The sequence below is a fragment of the Vombatus ursinus genome, unplaced genomic scaffold (genome assembly GCF_900497805.2).
Source record: "Vombatus ursinus unplaced genomic scaffold, bare-nosed wombat genome assembly UNPS02014818.1, whole genome shotgun sequence".
NCBI classification, from domain to species: Eukaryota; Metazoa; Chordata; class Mammalia; order Diprotodontia; family Vombatidae; genus Vombatus; species Vombatus ursinus.
The window spans coordinates 48,348,984-48,367,867 of record NW_020954596.1 but is presented as its reverse complement, the minus strand read 5'-3'; the positions used below and the strand labels follow the sequence as shown (position 1 = coordinate 48,367,867).

Here is an 18,884-nt window from a genome sequence, read left to right as displayed (position 1 = left end):
ATATCTTAGATCCTAATTGGTAAGTACATTTAGCAAGATTTTAAAATATGAAAACAAGCAGAAAAATTTTGGGGATTATAAGAGTTAGTCCACTATGAGGTTATCATAAATAATGATTCATTAGCAAACCACAGTTGCTACCTTTGTTTTTAAAGTTCAGCATGGCACCATCAATTTATATGACACTGTATATAAGTAGGGGAGGAATTGTTGATGGGGGTTGGTGATAATTATGCAGTTAAATAGCAAACGACCTATTTTCTTGTAAGGATTATAACTTTCTCTACTCAGAATTCTTCTGAGAATCAAACAGAGATAAAAATGTGAAAATGTTTTGAAAAAAGTTAAAAGTACTTTAGATGAATAAGGTATTATGACTATGTATGTGCCTCATACTGTTCTTCATAAACTGATACCAAAAATGGCCAACACAAAAACATTCTCAACATGCAGTAAATAATTGAAATAAAGGAAAGATACCAATTGGGAAGAAAATCTTGTAAGGGGAAAATGTTCAAAACATTTTTCTGCCATTTTTCTATAGAAAGGAATTCTTATGACTTAATAATAAACTTAACTTCTCTTATATCTATGGTATTTTAACATTTTCCTCCTCATCTTTTTGAATATCATATTTTCTAGTCTTTTCCAAGAATTAAAAACCAATGGATTTATTTGAACTTTTAGGTTTTTTTTTTTTTTTAGTTAATTGGGGGTAAGTGACTTGTCCAGGGTCACACAGCTAGTAAATGCCAAGTGTTTGGTCTGAGGCCAGATTTGAACTTAGGTACTCTTGACTTCAGGGCTGGTGTTCTATCCACTGCGTCACCTAGCTGCCCCTTAGTTTTTATTGTTTTAATTATATTTCATTTGGTGTCCTGAAACACCAAATGTCAAAGAACATTCAATTACTATAAACCTTCTTAAATTATTAAGATCAAGAGAACATGCCCTAAGTACAAAGTGATCTTTTATATTTTATTCACTTTCAATTTGTTTTCATTTTTAGCTGTTTAGTAAAGTCTATATCAATTTTAGATATGCAAAGATTATGTTTTCATGACATAAGGAAACTACAAAAAACTAGCAAAAATGATGAAACACATTAAGAACATTATCTCCCTGTATGTAAGTTCATAAGTTCAATGTCAAAAATAGGCAGGGAACCATAAGCTACCATATGATCAAGAGATAATACAATACTTCAATTAACTAGAATTAGAAATTTTCTATATAACCAAAAGAAGTAAAAAGAAATCAAAAATACATACATCTGTACCATAAATTAGGAAATCTCCAGTTAAAGCATGGCATAAAATTCGGCATTTGTCATCTACCTCTGGAAAAAGTCGAGTCTCACGTTCTTCTTCAGCATCCAAAATTTCACTTTCTATCTAAAATGTTAATAACAGTAGTTTATGATGTTATCAGTTGGTGGGTTAAGCATTTCAATTTTTTTCTTCTGTCTCAATCAAGTCACTTAGCTAATAGCTTCCCGGTCTAACTAAATTGTCTGAAAAGATTGATATGGATGAACAAGGAAATTGCTACTAATTTAGATTCCAAAAAGACACGTACAGAAGATGGAATCACAGGTAAGCAATAGTGGATGAATACAAAAGTACGGCATAGTCCTGTAAGAACAGATCAGAAGCACTGCAGATGAGAATTAGGAAACTAATTAGGTAATGCAATTTTTTTTAAAGCCATGGGGTGGAGAATAGGAAGAACAAAGAAAAGAGAGAACCATTGTTTTTGATTGGAATGAAGGTAACTGAAGACTTGAGAGAAGGCAGATATACTCATTTCTTACTTCACCTCTACTTCCTTTGCAAAAAGGGAGAACCACAGGACTGGAAAAGGACACAACAAAAATGGTTAAGAGGAAGCTAAGATCCAAAATAAGTATGTTGACAGTAAGGGAGGATCTGACCGCCCTTTATAGGCTTAAGACATCTGGCCCAGATCAATCAATCAGTTAATCAAATGATCAGCCAGCAAGCATTGATTAAGTTTCCATTATGAGCCAAATACTATGTTAGATACTAGGGATAAAAGACTAAAATAAAAAGATCCCTGCCTTCAAAAAGTTTACAATCTGTTGGGGAAGACAATCCATACATCGTTGCCGTTCAGTCATTTCAGATGTGTCTGACTCTGCACGACCCCATTTGGGGTTTTCTTGGCAAAGACACTGGAGGAGTTTGCCATTTCTTTCTCCAGCTCATTTTACAGATGAGGAACTGAGGCAAACAGGGTTAAGTAACTTGCTCTGGGTCACGCAGCTGGTAAATGTCTGAGGCCAGATTTGAACTCAGGAAGATCAGTTAGCCTGATTCCAGGCCCAGCACTTTATCTACTGCACCACCTCGCTGTCCTACATATATATGTACACACACATACACATTGACTCACATAATAGTTTAAAACTGTACAAAGACTTCTGGGACATCTTCAGTGTGTCTGTGTGCGCACATGCACACACATATGCACACATACATGTACACACATATGTATACATATATGAACATATACAAACATGCAAAATACAAAATAGATTTTGGTAAGAAGCACTAGGAGCCTGGGCAGAGGTCAAAGGGATGGGGTAAGGAGAAGGAAAAGTCTCATGCAGGTGATACCAGAGCTAAGCTTTGAAGGAAACAAGGAATTCTAACAGGTAGAGGTGATGAAGGAGAAAGGCCCAGACACAGGAGACAGAGTGACATGTGTGAGCTGCAGCAAGAAGGCCAGTTTGTCTGGACCACAGTGTGACTGGAAGTAATATATAATCATGCTGAAGTCCTTTAAATATCAAAAAGAGAGGAGTTTGTGCTTTTCATGATAGGGCATAGACCACCCCCCTTAACCAAGATGGGGTAGCTCAGACTTCCAGCATTACCTCATGCGCTGAGCAGTTCAGTCACTTAACCAGAGGTCAAACAGCTAGTGTACGTCAGAGGCCAGATCTGAATTTATGTCTTCCTGGCTTTAGGGCCAGCCTTCTTCCCCTTAGGCTGTGCTGCCTCTTGTTTTTAAACTAGCATGGAAAAGGAACCATAGGACTTTATTGTGTCTCCTTGGGCAAGACACTCCAATTGTTCGGACCTCAGTTTCCTCTTGTATAAGATTAGAGGGTTGGACTTTTAAGGTCCCTTCTAGCTCTAAAAGTATTCTTTACTATTAGGCCTTAGTCTATTCATCTCCTACTTCTGCTTATCTCAACTCCATAGGCCTTCAGATTTGCAAAATAAGACTCACCATATGTAACTGTATTTTGCCCTCAAAAAGTACAGCAGCATAGTCAGAATGAAGGCACATTCTAGCTACTGTTCCCAGATACTCAACATCTTTTAACTTTTTCACAACTGTAGAAAATAAGAAAACATTACAATACAGGTGATGCATTTCATATAAGTTCTGAAAAAAGTTCAAACTAACTAATTAATGAATTAAAATTTAAATCAAAATTAATTATAAACATTTCAAAACTCTTCTAAACCTTGAAATTTTCTTCCAGTTTTTTCAGGAAATTTTAGTCGCTATGTGAATTTGGAATAATGACATCCACGGAAGTTCACATAAGATACAAACGTAAAATAAATTCTCATATGTAAACACTAGGAACAGCATAGTGAAAACTTAATGCCATTTGCTACTTGAGTAGAATCATACTCTGTCATGCTCTATGACTGACTGATTAACATATAATCTCCTGTGAGGAAGTGTGTGAATGGATAGAATGTCATTTTTTTCTGTCAATTTCCAATATTTGAAGAAAAAAAGTCAAAAGAGCACTGAAGCAAAAAAGAAAGTTGTCTCAGGAATTATGAAAATTAGGTTTATGATGTTCAAAACCTTTTAAGCTAAGGAAAGGAAATACATATTTATATGTATTGTCATGAAGCTAAAAAAGAGAAAAGGAACTTTCCTCCACCGTGCCTCATATACTTATTGATAAGCTGCCCACGAAGCTCAAATCTTCTTCATCTCTGAGTCAACACTCAGTATACAATGCTTTATTAGGGAATACCAATACATTTATCAGAGGTGATAGATATAAAGAGTTTAAATAACAAAACCAGATTTAGACTTACTGTCCTCTCTAAGTGCATAGAACCAAGCTCGATTGTTCATTCCCACAGCCAAATGATAAAGACCTATAGCTAAGAAGTTGGGCTCCACTTCAACAGAAACTGTGATGGGTAGCTCCTACGAGAAAAGCAGTCATTGTAAATAAGCTACTCTAATTACTTTGAGTTTGTCTATAAATAAAATTAAAGTAACATATTTGTCATACTCCTTCAACAGGGTTGGCTACTGTCACTTCAAGGAGAGAGGTGAGATATGCAATCCGTGTGCTGCAGTTGTCCCCAAGAACAGGAAGTTTGGTCAGGAAAACATGGAGTGAGCCTCTTTGAGTAGATACCGCCAACAACTGGCCATCATCTGTCCAAGATAGACTACCCAACCCTGAAATGATTTTTTTCAAAAGTGAACTATAATTAAATAATGAACAAAAAGTTCTACAAATTATATTTATTTCAGTGTTTCAGAGGGGGAAAGGTAAATTTAAAAACATTTTGTTTAATAGTATAAATAAATTTTTTTACTTGGCCTATGGTAATTATTTTTAGAGTAGAAATTGTACCAGCTAGTGTCACACAGAATATATAGAATATACATCCAATAAAAGTGGAAAGTACATTTTTGCATTTGTAAAAACAGATCACACAGATCATAGATTTAGAGTTGGAAGGGATCTTCGAGAAGTCATCCAGTTCAAACTCTGCATTTATTGGATGACAAACTGAATCCAAAAGACATTATGTGACTTACCCAGGGTCACCTAACTAATGTGTAAAGCAGTATTTGAACTAAGGATGTGAACAAGTCCAGCACTCTATCTACTGTCAGCTGGCTGTCAAATGAACTATAATAAAATCCATGATAAATATTTTAAACATGTGGACTTCTTCAGTTCAATTTAAGTAGCATTAATTAATTATACAAATACAAATTAATTAATACAAGTAATGAAAATTCAAATAATCATTCAAATTCAAAATAAATACAAGTAATGCAAATTCAGCATCTAGTGAAAGGTATGGGATATTATATCTCAAACTTCCTGTAATAAATAAAAATATTAAAATAATAAACACTATACTATTATCTGTTAAGTAAATACATTCAGTGTTAATCTGTTTTAGACATTCATAGAATACCTTTATTTTCATCATCCAGGTTTATTATAGCATACATTTCTTTTAGTTCTGAGAGGTCATGGATTTTAATGCTGAAAAACAAAATAAAAATTATTAGTTTCATCTAATATTTTAAAAATGGAAAATTCCAAACGGAACTTGATTTAAGGAAACAAATGGAGTCACTAAATACAAAAAGCATATTACCATCATATTTCCAAAAATAGATTCAGTCTAAGTAAACATGGTTAGATTTGGCACAATGAATTTGATACGGGCAATGATGGAGGTAGAATCTTTGAAATACCAGCCCCATGTTCTATGGGGCTATTTTAGTAAACCATTTCTTTCAGATCCGTCTAGTTAGGTCAAGTTCTGTTAACTCATAGTCTCAATGAATCTCAACATTCGTTCCTTAAAATGTCTTTGTTATTAATACTATCACTATTACTAAGACCCATAAAATGAAGATGCATCTTCTAACAAAATAAAATAGATCACCAATCACTTTAGATGTTTATTTATTATTAAAATGCTGGATTTATTTAAGTCTTCCCTGGGAATAAATTTCTAACATTTTGAAACATGTGTTAACTTTTTCATTTTTTTTTGTTTTTTTTGTTTTTTTTTTCTTTTTTAGGCAATTGGGGTTAAGTGACTTGCCCAGGGTCATACAGCTAGTGAGTGTCAAGTGTTTGGTCTGAGGCCAGATTTGAACCCAGGTCCTCCTGATTTCAGGGCCAGTGCTCTATCCACTGTGCCACCTAGTTGCCCCCATAACTCTTTCATTTCATGCACTAAACAGGATTCTAGTGTTATAGAAGTTAATGTATTTCTAAAAAGTAAACGTACTCAACGTAAAGGTAAATGTACCTATTTTATTTCTTATCCACCTACACAATCATGACCATTGTGAACATCAGTACCTGTATTAGCAGAATTGATTAGGACATGACCAGAAGGTCAGAGGCAAGCTATTTTTCCCATTCCACAACTGAAGACTATGCTTCTATGTTCATCCTCCAACCTTACAGATCTAGTTAGTCATAAGAACCAGAAGAAGCAATTATCATTTTACTGGAAGTATAATCTAAGAAATATGTATCACTGACAGTTGATACACATATTCCATGTACAAATAAGAGACAAAATTTTAAAGAACTTGAAAATGCCATGATTCTATGATTTTATGACATCAACATATAAATGTACTAGGTACTGTTAATTCATAACAATTCTGAAAGAGATTTTATCACAAGATTTAATGTAAAAATTTAACCAAATGTATTTTAGGACGATATCCAGCATTTTCGTTACTTGATAGTATTATTAAAAAAGTGTGCTGCTAAACTATAACTCAGATGTTTATACCCCGGAATTTCTGTTTCACATATCTTGATAACCAAAGATAAAAAACAAATTAAAAAGCAAATTCAATGAAGAAATGAAAGTTTCAGGGATTTTCCAATCACAAAATATGTAAAATGTATGGCAAGAGTTTCTAAGAAAGTGGCAATAATAATAACTCACACATAGCACACAATAGTGCTATGTACAGGGCCTAGCACATAGTAGGTACATAATAAATGTGTATTGAATAGAAATGAATTAATATTTATAAAACTTTTTTCACACTAACCTTGTGAGATAAGTAGTACAAATACTATTATCCATATTTTATAGATGAGAAAATTAAGTCTTACCAAGTCAAAATTAAGTGAAATTCACTGTTGGCGGAAGGGTAGATTGGTTCAGCTTTTACTGAAAGAAATTTGGAACTATGCCGTAAGAGTTACTAAACTGTGCAAACCCTTTGGCCTGGCTATACCACTACTAAACTTATACCTCCAAAGACATTAAAGAAAGAGGAAGAAGATCCATCTAAACAAAAATATTTGTAGTGACTTTTTGTTATAGCAAAGAACTGGAAGCTAAGAGGTTACCTATCATTTGGGGAAATGGTTGAAAAAATATAGTATATGAATATAATGGAATATTATTGCATAGTAAGAAATGACAAAAGGAATGGTTTCAGAGAAACCTTAGAAGACTTATATAAATTAATGTAGAAAGAACTGAGCAGACACAGGAGAAAAATATATATACAATAACAACCATGTTGCAACGAAAAGACTTAAAATCTCTAATCAACGATAATGACCAACCATGACCCCTGAAGATTGATGACTAAAGACATGCTACCTACGAGCTGAGAGAAAAGTGATGGACTTAAGGTACCAAATGAGACACACATTTTTGGACATGACTAATATGGAAATATTCTATTTGATTGTGCATATATGTTATAAAGGTTTTGTCTTTCTTTCTTTCTTTTGCTTTAATTTGGGTGGATGAGGTGAGAGGGTGAGATGAGTAGTGATAGATTTATACCCCCCCCCAAAAAAAAGAAAGGAAGGAAGGTTAGAAGGAAATGCAGACAAGCATGCCAGCTTTGAAACTTACATGTTGAATTTAATATGTACTTGTAAGGAAAAGCAAGATGTATGTAATAGTGTTGTGGGTTTCATGTACAATCCCCTCTTTCAGTTTTATTTTGCAAATTGAGATGCTCATTTTATTTGGTGTTTGTTAAATTCAGAATTTAAAAAATGTTTAAGAAGAGCAAATTGAGGAGTAATAATTCAAAAAAAGTTCTCAACTCTAACGTCGGAGTGTCTCTGAATGGTAAAAGCAATCATTCTTGGGTGCTAGAGTTAATTTAATGTAATCAGATATTCCTTTCACTAACTCAGCTCCTTCTCCTATGTCCTATATTTGCTATGACACTATTTTTGTCCCAGCTTTTCAAATTTGACAGTTTAGTCATTATTTATTCTTCCTTCCTTTAGGCTTCCTTTAGGGTACAGTAGATGCCTATCTCTCTCTCACCATATGCCATCCCAATTTCTAGTTTAAGATCTATCCCACAGAATAATTTTCTTGTTCTTTGGATACAGAGCACTGAGGAAGAAAGATGAAGAACCAGGCAGATTTGATCTACTGCAAATTCATCTTGCACAATTTCAAACAGATGCTTGTTCCTGCTAGATTAAAAAAAAATATCTTGCTCATTCCTTTTTTTTTTTTTAAAATGATTTAAATATATAACTTACCAGTTGTCCCCACATGTAGCAGCTTTGTTAAGGGACTGTGATATTGCAATACTACTTAAGTTATCCTTGTGGTTCCGAGCCTGAAAGATCTCTTGACCAATTTCTCGAATATGAGTCGAAATGACAACAAAAATTCCCCGTGAGAAACCAATCATTATATAGCCATCTCCATACCTGTAAGCAACACAAATGGCAATGTAATAAAAAGATAATAGATCGATTTGTCAAATTAAAAGCAATTGTAGCTAAATTTTTGACAGTTTGGGGACTAACATTATTATTGATAAACCAGTAAATGCCCTTTAAATAGATAATTATAGAATTAATCAATCAAAAAGCATGTAAGAACCTACTATGAGTGGGTACTGTGCCAGGTGTTAGGGAAACAAAGACAAAATGTAACAGTCCCTACCCTCAATGATTTTGTACTTGAATGAGGGAAGATAACATGTACATCTAAAAAGCACACACAAAATTTATACGAGGCAATGTGGGGGAAGCAGCTGGGGAAGAATCAAGAAAGGTTTCATGTTGAAGGCTGAGATTGAGCTTTTTTTTTTTTTTGGTGAGGCAATCAGGGTTAAGTGACTTGCCCAGGGTCACACAGCTAGTAAGTGTTAAGTGTCTGAGGCTGGATTTGAACTCAGGTCCTCCCGACTCCAAGGCCAGAGCACTATCCACTGTGCCACCTAGCTGCCCCCAAGTGTGAGCTTTGAAGGAAACTAGGACTTCTACAGAGGAGAAGTGAAGAAGACTTGCATTCCAGGTGTGGCAGACAGCCAGTGCAAGGGAACAGAGATGGAAGGTGGGATATAGTGTGTGAGAAAGAGCAAGCAGGCCAGTGTGGCTGAAGTTCTGAGTATGGGAAGAAGTGTTAAGTATAACAAAGTCAGAAAAATTCATTTCAGCTAATGTTGTGAAAGCATTATAAGTCACACAGATGAGTGTGTTTTTGAGCCTAAAGGCAACAGGTAGCTGTTGGAGTTTAGCAGGAGAGTGACATGGTCAGACCTATTCTTAAGGAAAATCATTTTAGCAGCTATATGGAGGATAGATTAGAATCAAGAGAGACTTGAAAATAATTTTTAAAATGCAGGCTTTACTACTCAAAAATATTTTATAATCCTGAAGATATTAATTTTACAAATAGACATATGTATGAAAATGAATGAAAACATATAAATGAAAATGAAATGCTATAACTAATTTAGAAAAAGACATGAACTTCTCTTTCTCTTTAAAACTTTTGTACTTACCAACTGTAACAAACAATGCTGCCATAGCGCTGCTGAAATTCTAGATCAATTGGGCTATCTGGATCATTCAGATTGAAAAGAAATAAAGTTTTCTTGCCAACCACCACACTTATCTACCAACAAAATAAAAAACAGAGTGAGACAGAAGGCACAGTGCTTCGTGAAAAAGACGAATGCTATTTATACAGTAGAATCTAGTATCCTTCACCAGCATTTTGTTGTAATATAGTGACTGCAGTATAGTGACCTTGACTCCTGAAGGCTATGCCAGAAGAAGAGTTGCTCTGGCAGATCCTGCCAGGCTGAAAAGGCCCAGAGAATGGTCCCAGCAACGGACCATTTGGTGCATCAGTTGTTCATGACCCAGCCTAGCTAAGGTCAGAGAGATTCATCACCAAATTGGCTTTATGATGGTACATTTTTCACTTATGGCAATTTGTAGACTGTCTAACCAAGTCACTGGGGAGTTGTGATTGACTTTGGTGGAGGCAATACCTATACTGACAAAATGTATGTCTGTGAAGAATATAAACAGGAATATGACTGGTGACTTTGCACAGCCTTTCCTCACTTAAATCTAATTCACTTGCATGTCATGGCATCACCTCCCTGATGTCAAAGTCCTCTTTGAGAATGAAGGACAAACAAACAAACAACAACAACAAAGAGGAATATGATTTCTGTGTGCTAAATCCTACAATTAGTCACATAAGATATTAAACAACATTAATACAAAATATATTGCACTAATGTACTTTGGAAAGACTTTAATCATATCTAAGATACTTTATCATACATACCAAAGTCAACTTTCTGCAATGTTTCGTTTTTTTTTTTTTCAGTGAGGCAATTGGAATTAAGTGACTTGCCCAGAGTCACACAGCTAGGAAGTATTATGTGTCTGAGGCCGCATTTGAACTCAGGTCCTCCTGACTTCAGGGCCAGTACACTATCCACTACACTACCTAGCTGCCCCTGGAATGTTTTTTTAAATGAAAGATGTCATTAATGCTCTGTGATATAGATAATTATATTTGCACATAATGGTTCTCCCATCCCCAGGAACAAGGGGGATTTTTGCTCCTACTATAGCTACAGAACCAGACCAGGGGCAAATAAACAAAGTTCACACTAAGGTGACTAAGTATGACACTGGGCATGTCACTTCACCTTATTACCTCCCCTCAAAAAATACCAAAATGAAAGTTTACATTAAAACAGCATGTCCCTAAATGATCTGGCCTGGCTTCTTAGTAGTTATTAAGAAAATGTCATCCATTTCCACTAAAGGTTAGTAGCAGTTTGCAGTACTACAGAAAACTCTTCTGATATTTGTGTAATTTATGTGAAGTATTGCTGATAGATTTGTTTATTTTTTTTTGGCGAGGCAATTGGGGTTAAGTGACTTGCCCAGGGTCACACAACTAGTAAGTGTCAAGAGTCTGGTCTGAGACAGGATTTGAACTCAGATCTTTCTGACTGCAGGGTCGGTGCTCTCTCTACTGCGCCACCTAGCTGCCCCTGCTGATAGGTTCTTGACAGGCACCTCTGGTACTTCTTGAATGCCTGGGATTTATTTTTGTGGACTTTGTATTCTTCTGCTATGCTGAAGCTATTAATTGTTTTAATTAGATTACATTTGCTGATTTTCTGGAGTTTTATCATATCTATAAATAAGGATGATTTTGTTTCCTTTTTGTTGATGTTATGCCTTTAATTTCCTCTGGTTACTACTATCACTAGTATTTCAGGAATTATTAAATAATAGAGACAAGATAGCACATTCTTGCCTTACCCTGTATTTATTAGGAAAGTTTTCTAATATTTCTCCACTGCAAATAATGCTAGATTTTGGTTTTAGATGTCCACTTTTTATCATATTAAGGGGGCCCTTCCATACTCATCATTTTTAGGGTTTTTTAAGCATTAAAAATTTTTTTTATTAATTTATTTTGATTTATTAACAATCACTTCCATATGCTTTTGAGTTTAAAATTTTTCTCACCCTTCCTCCCTACCACCCTCCCCAAGACAATCTGATATAGGCTATACATATACATTCTTATTAAACAGCATTTTTTTTTTAGCACACATGGTGCTATATTTTTAAACTCTACAGAAGCACCAAGATGATTTGAATATAGACTTGGTTCTGAATACTTACTGTGCTTTCAGAAGCAGAGTTTCTGTCATCAGTCTTCATTGTTGAAAACTGCATATCACTAGGCTCTGATCGGACTGGAGTCTATAAAATAAAAATGAAAACAACTTATGACTGGTGATCAAGTCCAACATGGATTTACTTCATTTTTGGATATGGTCATGGTTACTTCTGCTCTGGCCCTGTCAGTCTGATTACTGTCTCCCCCCACACCCTGATCTTAATAATTCTCTTCTCTAGGACGTTGCATACTTCGTATCCTGTGCTCAGAATACTTTTTCTCTTCATTTCTGACACTCTATTTCTGCCTTCAAGATTAGGCTCAATTCACTTTTTCAATGACTTGAAGACATACAAGGCATACTAATCTAATTTGTGGCTGATGCAAAACTAGAGGGCTAATTAATATGCTGAATGAGAAAAACTAGGATTCAAAATCTGAATAGGCAGGAAAAATAGGCTATAATCAATAAGCTATAATTTAATGGGAACAAATGTAAAATCCTGCACTTAAAATTTTTAAAAATCCCAAGCCCCAATTCACATGGAAAAGATTTAGGGCTTTTAGAAGACTCTAAACTCAAAAGTTTGCTACAGCTGCCAAAGAACTAAAGTTATTTAGACTGCATTAAAAAAACGATGTGTTCAGATAAACAAAAGGAATAGTCTCCGTGTGCTTTGCAAAGATTAGACTATATTTGGAGTATTATGTTCAGTTTTAGGTGGCACAGTTTAAAATGAATAGGCATCCAGAGGACAGCTAGCAAGATGCTGAGGGGTACAGAATCCTAAAGCTTGGGACTTTGAGAACAGGGCCCATTTTTCATTTTTGTTTTGATACCCAGTCCCTAGCATAGTGTATTGCACATACATTGTGGGCACTCAGTAAATACTTGTTGAATTAAGTGAAAGCTTCTCATTAAATTTCATGTACAAGATGGAGAGATAGCATAGTAAAGTGGATTCATAACTGATTGAATGATCAAGCCAAAAGAATAACGACCAATCTCAATCTGTAGGGAGGGCTCTAATGAATGTCACAGAACTCTATTCTTGGCCCTATTTTGTTAAAAAAATATTTATTGAATAACTTGGATGAAAATACAGATTTATGGCAAGCTTATCAAATTTGAAAGAAAGATGGGACAGACAGCTAACTTTTGGAAGCATCAGAATCAGTGATAAGCCCACCACTAGGAATGGGGTGGACATAGATCAATTAACCAACACTTCTGGGGTTACAAAGCCACCTAACTGTTATCATTTATCATTTATTATTTCTTCATGTTTTCCACAAGGATAGCATGACAAACTTTGCTAAATGCCTTGCTATTTCTAAGGAATTCTTCTGATCATAATATCAAAAAAGGAAATTTTATGAGTTTGGAAAGACCTATTCTTAATGAACTTAAGTTAGTGTTTGGTAATGCCTGATTGACTTTTATGTGTTGAAAAACCATTTTTTAAAAATAATCCGTTCTAATATATTTCTGGAAATGGATGTCATCTTTACTGCTTTGTAATTTATGAAATTCTTTTTTTTTAAATTATGACATCTCTCTGTATTCAAGTATTTGAGTAGCTTTCCATGATTCATAAAAGTTTACTAACAATAATTCTACAATCATATCTATGAATTCTTTCAGTACCTTCAGGTACAATTCATCTGGGCCAGGAGAATTGAACTCATTTAAAATAGCTGAGTGTTCTCTTACTATTTCCATTTGTATCTTGTGTTTTACTTGACTCTTAACCATGTTTGTTCTACTCTATCTAGTTCAGTTCAATTATCACTTAACTGCTCAATGGTCTAGGTAATTTTAAGAATCAGAGAAGGTATACACTTTTATAAATAAAGGGAATTTCTTCATCTGGGAGTTCTATCAACAAACTTATAGGTCCAGATTCTATTTGTTCTGAGGCCTAAAGTGAATTTTTTTTGAGATTCATTAATTTATTTATTTTTAGTTTTCAACATTCACTTCCATAAGATTTTGAGCTCCAAATTTTCTCCCCAACTCATCCCTCCTCCAACCCCAAGATAGCATGCATTCTGAATAAAGTGAATTCTTGATTACAGAAGGGTGGTTAACTCATTTAATTCTGAAAATTGTTTTTTTTTTAATTTTTGTTTCCCAATATGTATTATCCCCCAAAGAATCCAATTAAATTAAAACCTGGAATTTTAATGGATGTGAGGTGTCAGAAAAATGAAATAAATGATGGCACTAAACATGGAATATAAATTATTAGGAGAGGTTAGAAAATCTGTATATACATTTACAAGTTTATCTTAAAATAATCTCCAAATCCACTGTCAGGATACAACCATAAAGAAGGTAATCCTTTTCAAATGTTGCTGAGATGAAGTAAGAGGGGAACAATATTTGAATTAGTATAATACCAAAAACCCCATTCTAACAAATAAAGTATTTGTGATATTTTCAATATGCATTTAACAGAAAATAAATTTAATATTCATATTTTGCCAGAGTAGAACAACTTTGGTTCATAGGAGAAATGTAAAATTTTGTATATTGGTTATATGGACTAAGTTTTTAATGATGGGGAAAATTTGCATCACCTGTCTTATGGTATCACCTTCCTGATTACTAACTGTTATCATTTTATCTTCACTTCCCAATGCCAGTAGATTTTCTGAACTCCAACAGCCACATGTGATCCGCTTAGTGTGTTTACCTGAAAAGCAAACAGTCTTAGCATAGACACATATTTTTTTTCAACGAAACACAACCAAAATCCTTAATGGCAATGAATCTGAATGAAAGCTTAAGCAGAACACTGAAAACTGGATTAATAGAGAAGAAATCAAGACATTCTTATGAAGCTGGTATGTTGCCATTCTTGTAATGGCACTTAATAGCCATAATGAAGCATATTGTTTACATTTAATACATTTCAATCACAAGTTACAGAGAATAGGAACTCTTTCTGAAGTCTGATGATTGTAATTGAGTCAATGCTAATATTTGTTATATGGATATGAAATCTAACCCTAATATCAAAATGATATTCAATTTTTGGTCATATTTTACTAGTATTCTGTTATATGAATTTACTTCTAAGAGAAATAAATACTGCAGTTAAATTCATTGCAATGCAAGTTGCCAGAAGATGTCAAGCAATTTCTCAAGGAACATGTCTATTACTTCCTCTGTAACCTCCATTATCACCTAGTTTGGTGTCATGTACCCAAATGATAAGGCTAAGGATAGGGACAAGACCTGTGATTTCATTGGTGTAGGGAGCTCTAAGATGAGGAAACTCCTCTCCCAATGCAGGACTTACAATCTTAGAGAGATGCCTAATGCACTGAGAGGTTAAGGGACTTATTCTAAATAAAACAACCAATGTGTGTCAAGCAGGATTTGAATCTAGGTCTCTGTGGTTTGTAGACCAGCTCTTACTGGTCACTTTTACTTATTTCATCCAAACTCTTTTTGCCATGCCGCTCTGCTGCACTTAATGAACACCTGTTAAACCGGCTCATGTAAGAGAAATCGATAATGCCTGCGTAAATGAAGAGTTGCCCTGTGATAAGCCTAAAAACAACAAATACTGACAGTCCATGGCATGTATACCACTCACATAGATAAAATAACCACTGTCCCTGTCTCCCTCATTAATTCCCTGGAATTATAAAATAGATGCCACTGGAGTGATTATTAAAAAAAAAAAAGGAAAAAACCTTAACCATTTAAAATGTCTGTATGGTCAGAAGTAAAATCAAAAGTTTCCATTATAGATTCCATTACAGATCAGGAAAAATATGGAGGATTTTAGACCATACGACATATTTAGCTTACATAATTCTAGATCCTTAGAAAACCTTCCTTTACCCACTTTCCAAATGGATTATCCTAGAGCTTAAAGCTCAAGGTGGTGATGGTGGGTTAAGATGGGACAGGAAGGGCACAAAATGATGAGGAGCTGAGTAGTGTTTGAGGTCTGGAACTATTCATTCTACTCAGAGGGATACCAAATTGTTGGTTCTGCTCATTGCTTCCAAAGGGGATACCCAAGGAATAACCCAAATGAATAGCCTAGGTGACTCTGGGGTAGAGGGTTAGTGTTTCTTTGTGTTACAGTTGAGATGAGGATAGGATTACGAGACCTGTTTTTGTTTGCAGGTGCTAATCGATTAATCAATAAGCACTTACTAAGCGCCTACTATGTGTCAGGTACTGTGCAGAAGATAAAAAAGATAAAAACAAACAGTCCCAGCCTCACAAGGAGTTTCTATGCTATCACAGGAGACAAAAGGTACATGTATCAGCAGCTACAAAGTAAATACAAAGTAATTTAGGTTGGAGACAATGTAGTGCGGGAGATCAAGAAAGATTTTATGTTGAAGGTGGCACTTGAGTAGAATTTTAAAGAGAACTAGGATTTTTGAAGGTTGATGTAAGAGGGAAGTGCAGTCTAGGCATGGTGGATAGCTATCACAAAGGCATGGAGTCAGGAGACAAGAGTATTGTGTAAAGAACAGTGCAAAGGCCAGCTGGGCTAGACCACTGAGCACACGCATCTCATGCCTTTGTACTGGCCTCAGGTCTGGAGGGCCAAATAGTCATATATTATGGGATATAGCTTTGGAGAGGTAAAATCTACAATGCCATAGAGTGCTTTGCAAGATTTAATATATTTCTAGTTACAACTTACCAAGGACAGGGATCTTTCTAGAAGTCTGACGATTATATATAAGCAAATTTCCCTTAACGGTTCCAGCAGCTAAGAATGCTCCATATTTTGACCAGAGAAGAAAAGACATTTGATCTCTGCAATATTTAAACATAACTATGAAGGATATTCATAGTAATAATCTTTAAATAAGTTAAAATTATTTCATTAGGAATTTTTGTTATCTGACTTGGAAGGCTGATTACCAAATTATATCTTATTCCTTCAGGATAAGAGAATCATAAACTTAAAAAATATACTAGAAAAGCAGACAATTGACCTGAGGTTCAGTTAGTAATTGAAAAGACTGTACATTTCATTTCATGGTGGTACTTCAAATTTCATGTGAATATGATAGATACACTGTTCTGGTTATATTACAAATAATTAGAAGTAGGAGAGGATAACACATGATTTATAAAATATTCATGATTTTAAGTTTTAATTGGCAGCAAATACATCATATACATGTGTATGTATTTCCTTTTTCTAAATGGTAGCAAGTTTTGATTTAATCTGTGTCACTGCATTTATAAAAATGTCAATCAAATTATTATATTGGTTTAGATGTAGGTTTTATTTTCTTTAAATCTGGTTTATACAAAAAAAATAAAATAATAACAAAATAATAAAATAAAATAAAAACTGTAATTAAAAGTATTTTTGGTGCATATCTTTAAATCTTTTCAAAGAGATCTCATATTAAGGGTGTGGTAAATTTTGAGGGTGCAGCTGCTACTTGGACTAATATACTAATAGTTTTAATATTATTTTCATGTATAAGAAAAATCTGTTTTTGTTGGTTTGAAAGCAATACCAAGATCTGACCTTCGCTTCAACATGAGTTATGATTAAAGATAGTTTTACAGCATGAGTGGGATGACTGAAAACCAAATGTGTGTTTTGCATAGTCAATTTCATTATATAGGATTAGTAATCTAGGTGGGAGATTATCTATGTTCTTAGCCTCTCTTCTTCCTTTTTTCTCTTAATGATCATCTATTTAATTTTTGAAAAGCACTTTCATTTAAGAAGAAGAAAGTAAATTTTCCATCTCATTTATAATTCTTTTAAAAGTTTAACCTGGGAAGACAGGATAGAAATAGATAAAATAAGTTAAAAAATACATGGACAATATTATGTTTTTGCAACACAGATACTTGTGGAAGTGCCTATGTTGACTTGAGCAACTGAAGAGCTGTGTAGAAGAGTCCTGGATTTGGAATCAGAAGACCTGGGTTCAAATCTTGGCTTTGTTACTTACTACTCATGTGACCTTTGCCAAGTCATTTGCCCTCTTCAAGTCTCAGGGTCCTGATCTGTAAAATGACAAAGCTAGATCAGATGGCCACTGAGGTCCCTTCCAATTCTAAGTACCATGATATAACCCCAGAAATGTCGAAGAAGAGACATGAAGGTATGGGAAAACGCAGACTGGAGAAAAGACGACAAAGGGGAGACATGGTAGCTATCCTCTGCTAAAATTGACTTGGGCTGGAATAGAAACAAGAGGTAGAAGTCACAAAGAGGCAGATTTTTGGCTCCACATAAGAATAAAAGAGGCATCAACAGGATTTAGGGAGCTTTTCTTTTCTTGAGGTCACAGGATTTAGAGATGGAAGATAGCTTGCACATCCAACTCTCACTGTGCCTCAAGACACGTTAGCTGACTTGTACAAGGTCATGCAGATAGCAAACAACTATGTTGAAATTCAAACACAGGTCCCCTGACTCTAAATCCATTGCTATTTGGATTTTGCTACAATGCTTCCAAGGCATTCAAACAAAGTGTGTATACAGCTATCTGTCAGAGATGATACACACTGTTCCATGCTATACATTGGGAAGGTATCCCTGCCCTGAATAGGAAGTTGGATTATATTACCTCTAAGGTAACTTGCAACTCAGAGTCCAGATTTCAGTACAATTTCACATACTAAGTAAATCAGATGTAATACAGTGATAAAAACAGAATACTCACATTCTCAAATTCTGAAAAGAACAAAATTGGGAGAACAATTCATCTAATTTTAAAAATGTTATTCAATGTGTACTTGTTTTGCAAAATATTAGACAGGCAACTTTTTCTCAATTCTTGTAGAGTCAGTAATATCAGGGTTTCAGGTTTTTTTTTTTTTATTGGTTTTACATTGTTTTTACTAGACCTGTGCTTTTATTGGTGTAGGGAGTTCTGGTGAGGAAATAACAGATTTCCACTTTTTCTTCAACTTAATGCTTTTATAGGCAGATATAAGTTAAATGACTTGCCCAGGGTCACACAACTAGTATGTGTAAGAGGTGGGATTTGAACCTAGGTCTTTCTAACTCCAAGGTCAGCCTGCTATCCACTATGCAACACTGCCTCTCTTAGCTAATATTGTACTACTACATGTTTTACTTGAACCAATACTTTTTCTTTTATAATGAATAGCTACATATTTTACTTAAA

At 34.6% G+C, this 18,884-nt stretch overlaps 1 protein-coding gene across 2 annotated transcripts in view; it reads right to left on the bottom strand.

The window, feature by feature from the left end:
- Window positions 1-18,884, bottom strand: part of LOC114023361 (WD repeat-containing protein 19) — an 80,625-nt gene that overhangs the window by 52,903 nt on the left and 8,838 nt on the right. For both annotated transcript variants that reach the window (XM_027835968.1, XM_027835969.1), the window contains exons 5-14: window positions 16,418-16,533; window positions 14,319-14,434; window positions 11,738-11,818; window positions 9,574-9,686; window positions 8,318-8,491; window positions 5,226-5,296; window positions 4,298-4,470; window positions 4,095-4,209; window positions 3,259-3,365; window positions 1,272-1,394 (exon numbers count right to left, since the gene is read on the bottom strand). In XM_027835968.1, coding sequence (XP_027691769.1) covers window positions 1,272-1,394; window positions 3,259-3,365; window positions 4,095-4,209; window positions 4,298-4,470; window positions 5,226-5,296; window positions 8,318-8,491; window positions 9,574-9,686; window positions 11,738-11,818; window positions 14,319-14,434; window positions 16,418-16,533 — 1,189 coding nt within the window. The remainder of the gene's footprint in view (window positions 1-1,271; window positions 1,395-3,258; window positions 3,366-4,094; window positions 4,210-4,297; window positions 4,471-5,225; window positions 5,297-8,317; window positions 8,492-9,573; window positions 9,687-11,737; window positions 11,819-14,318; window positions 14,435-16,417; window positions 16,534-18,884) is intronic.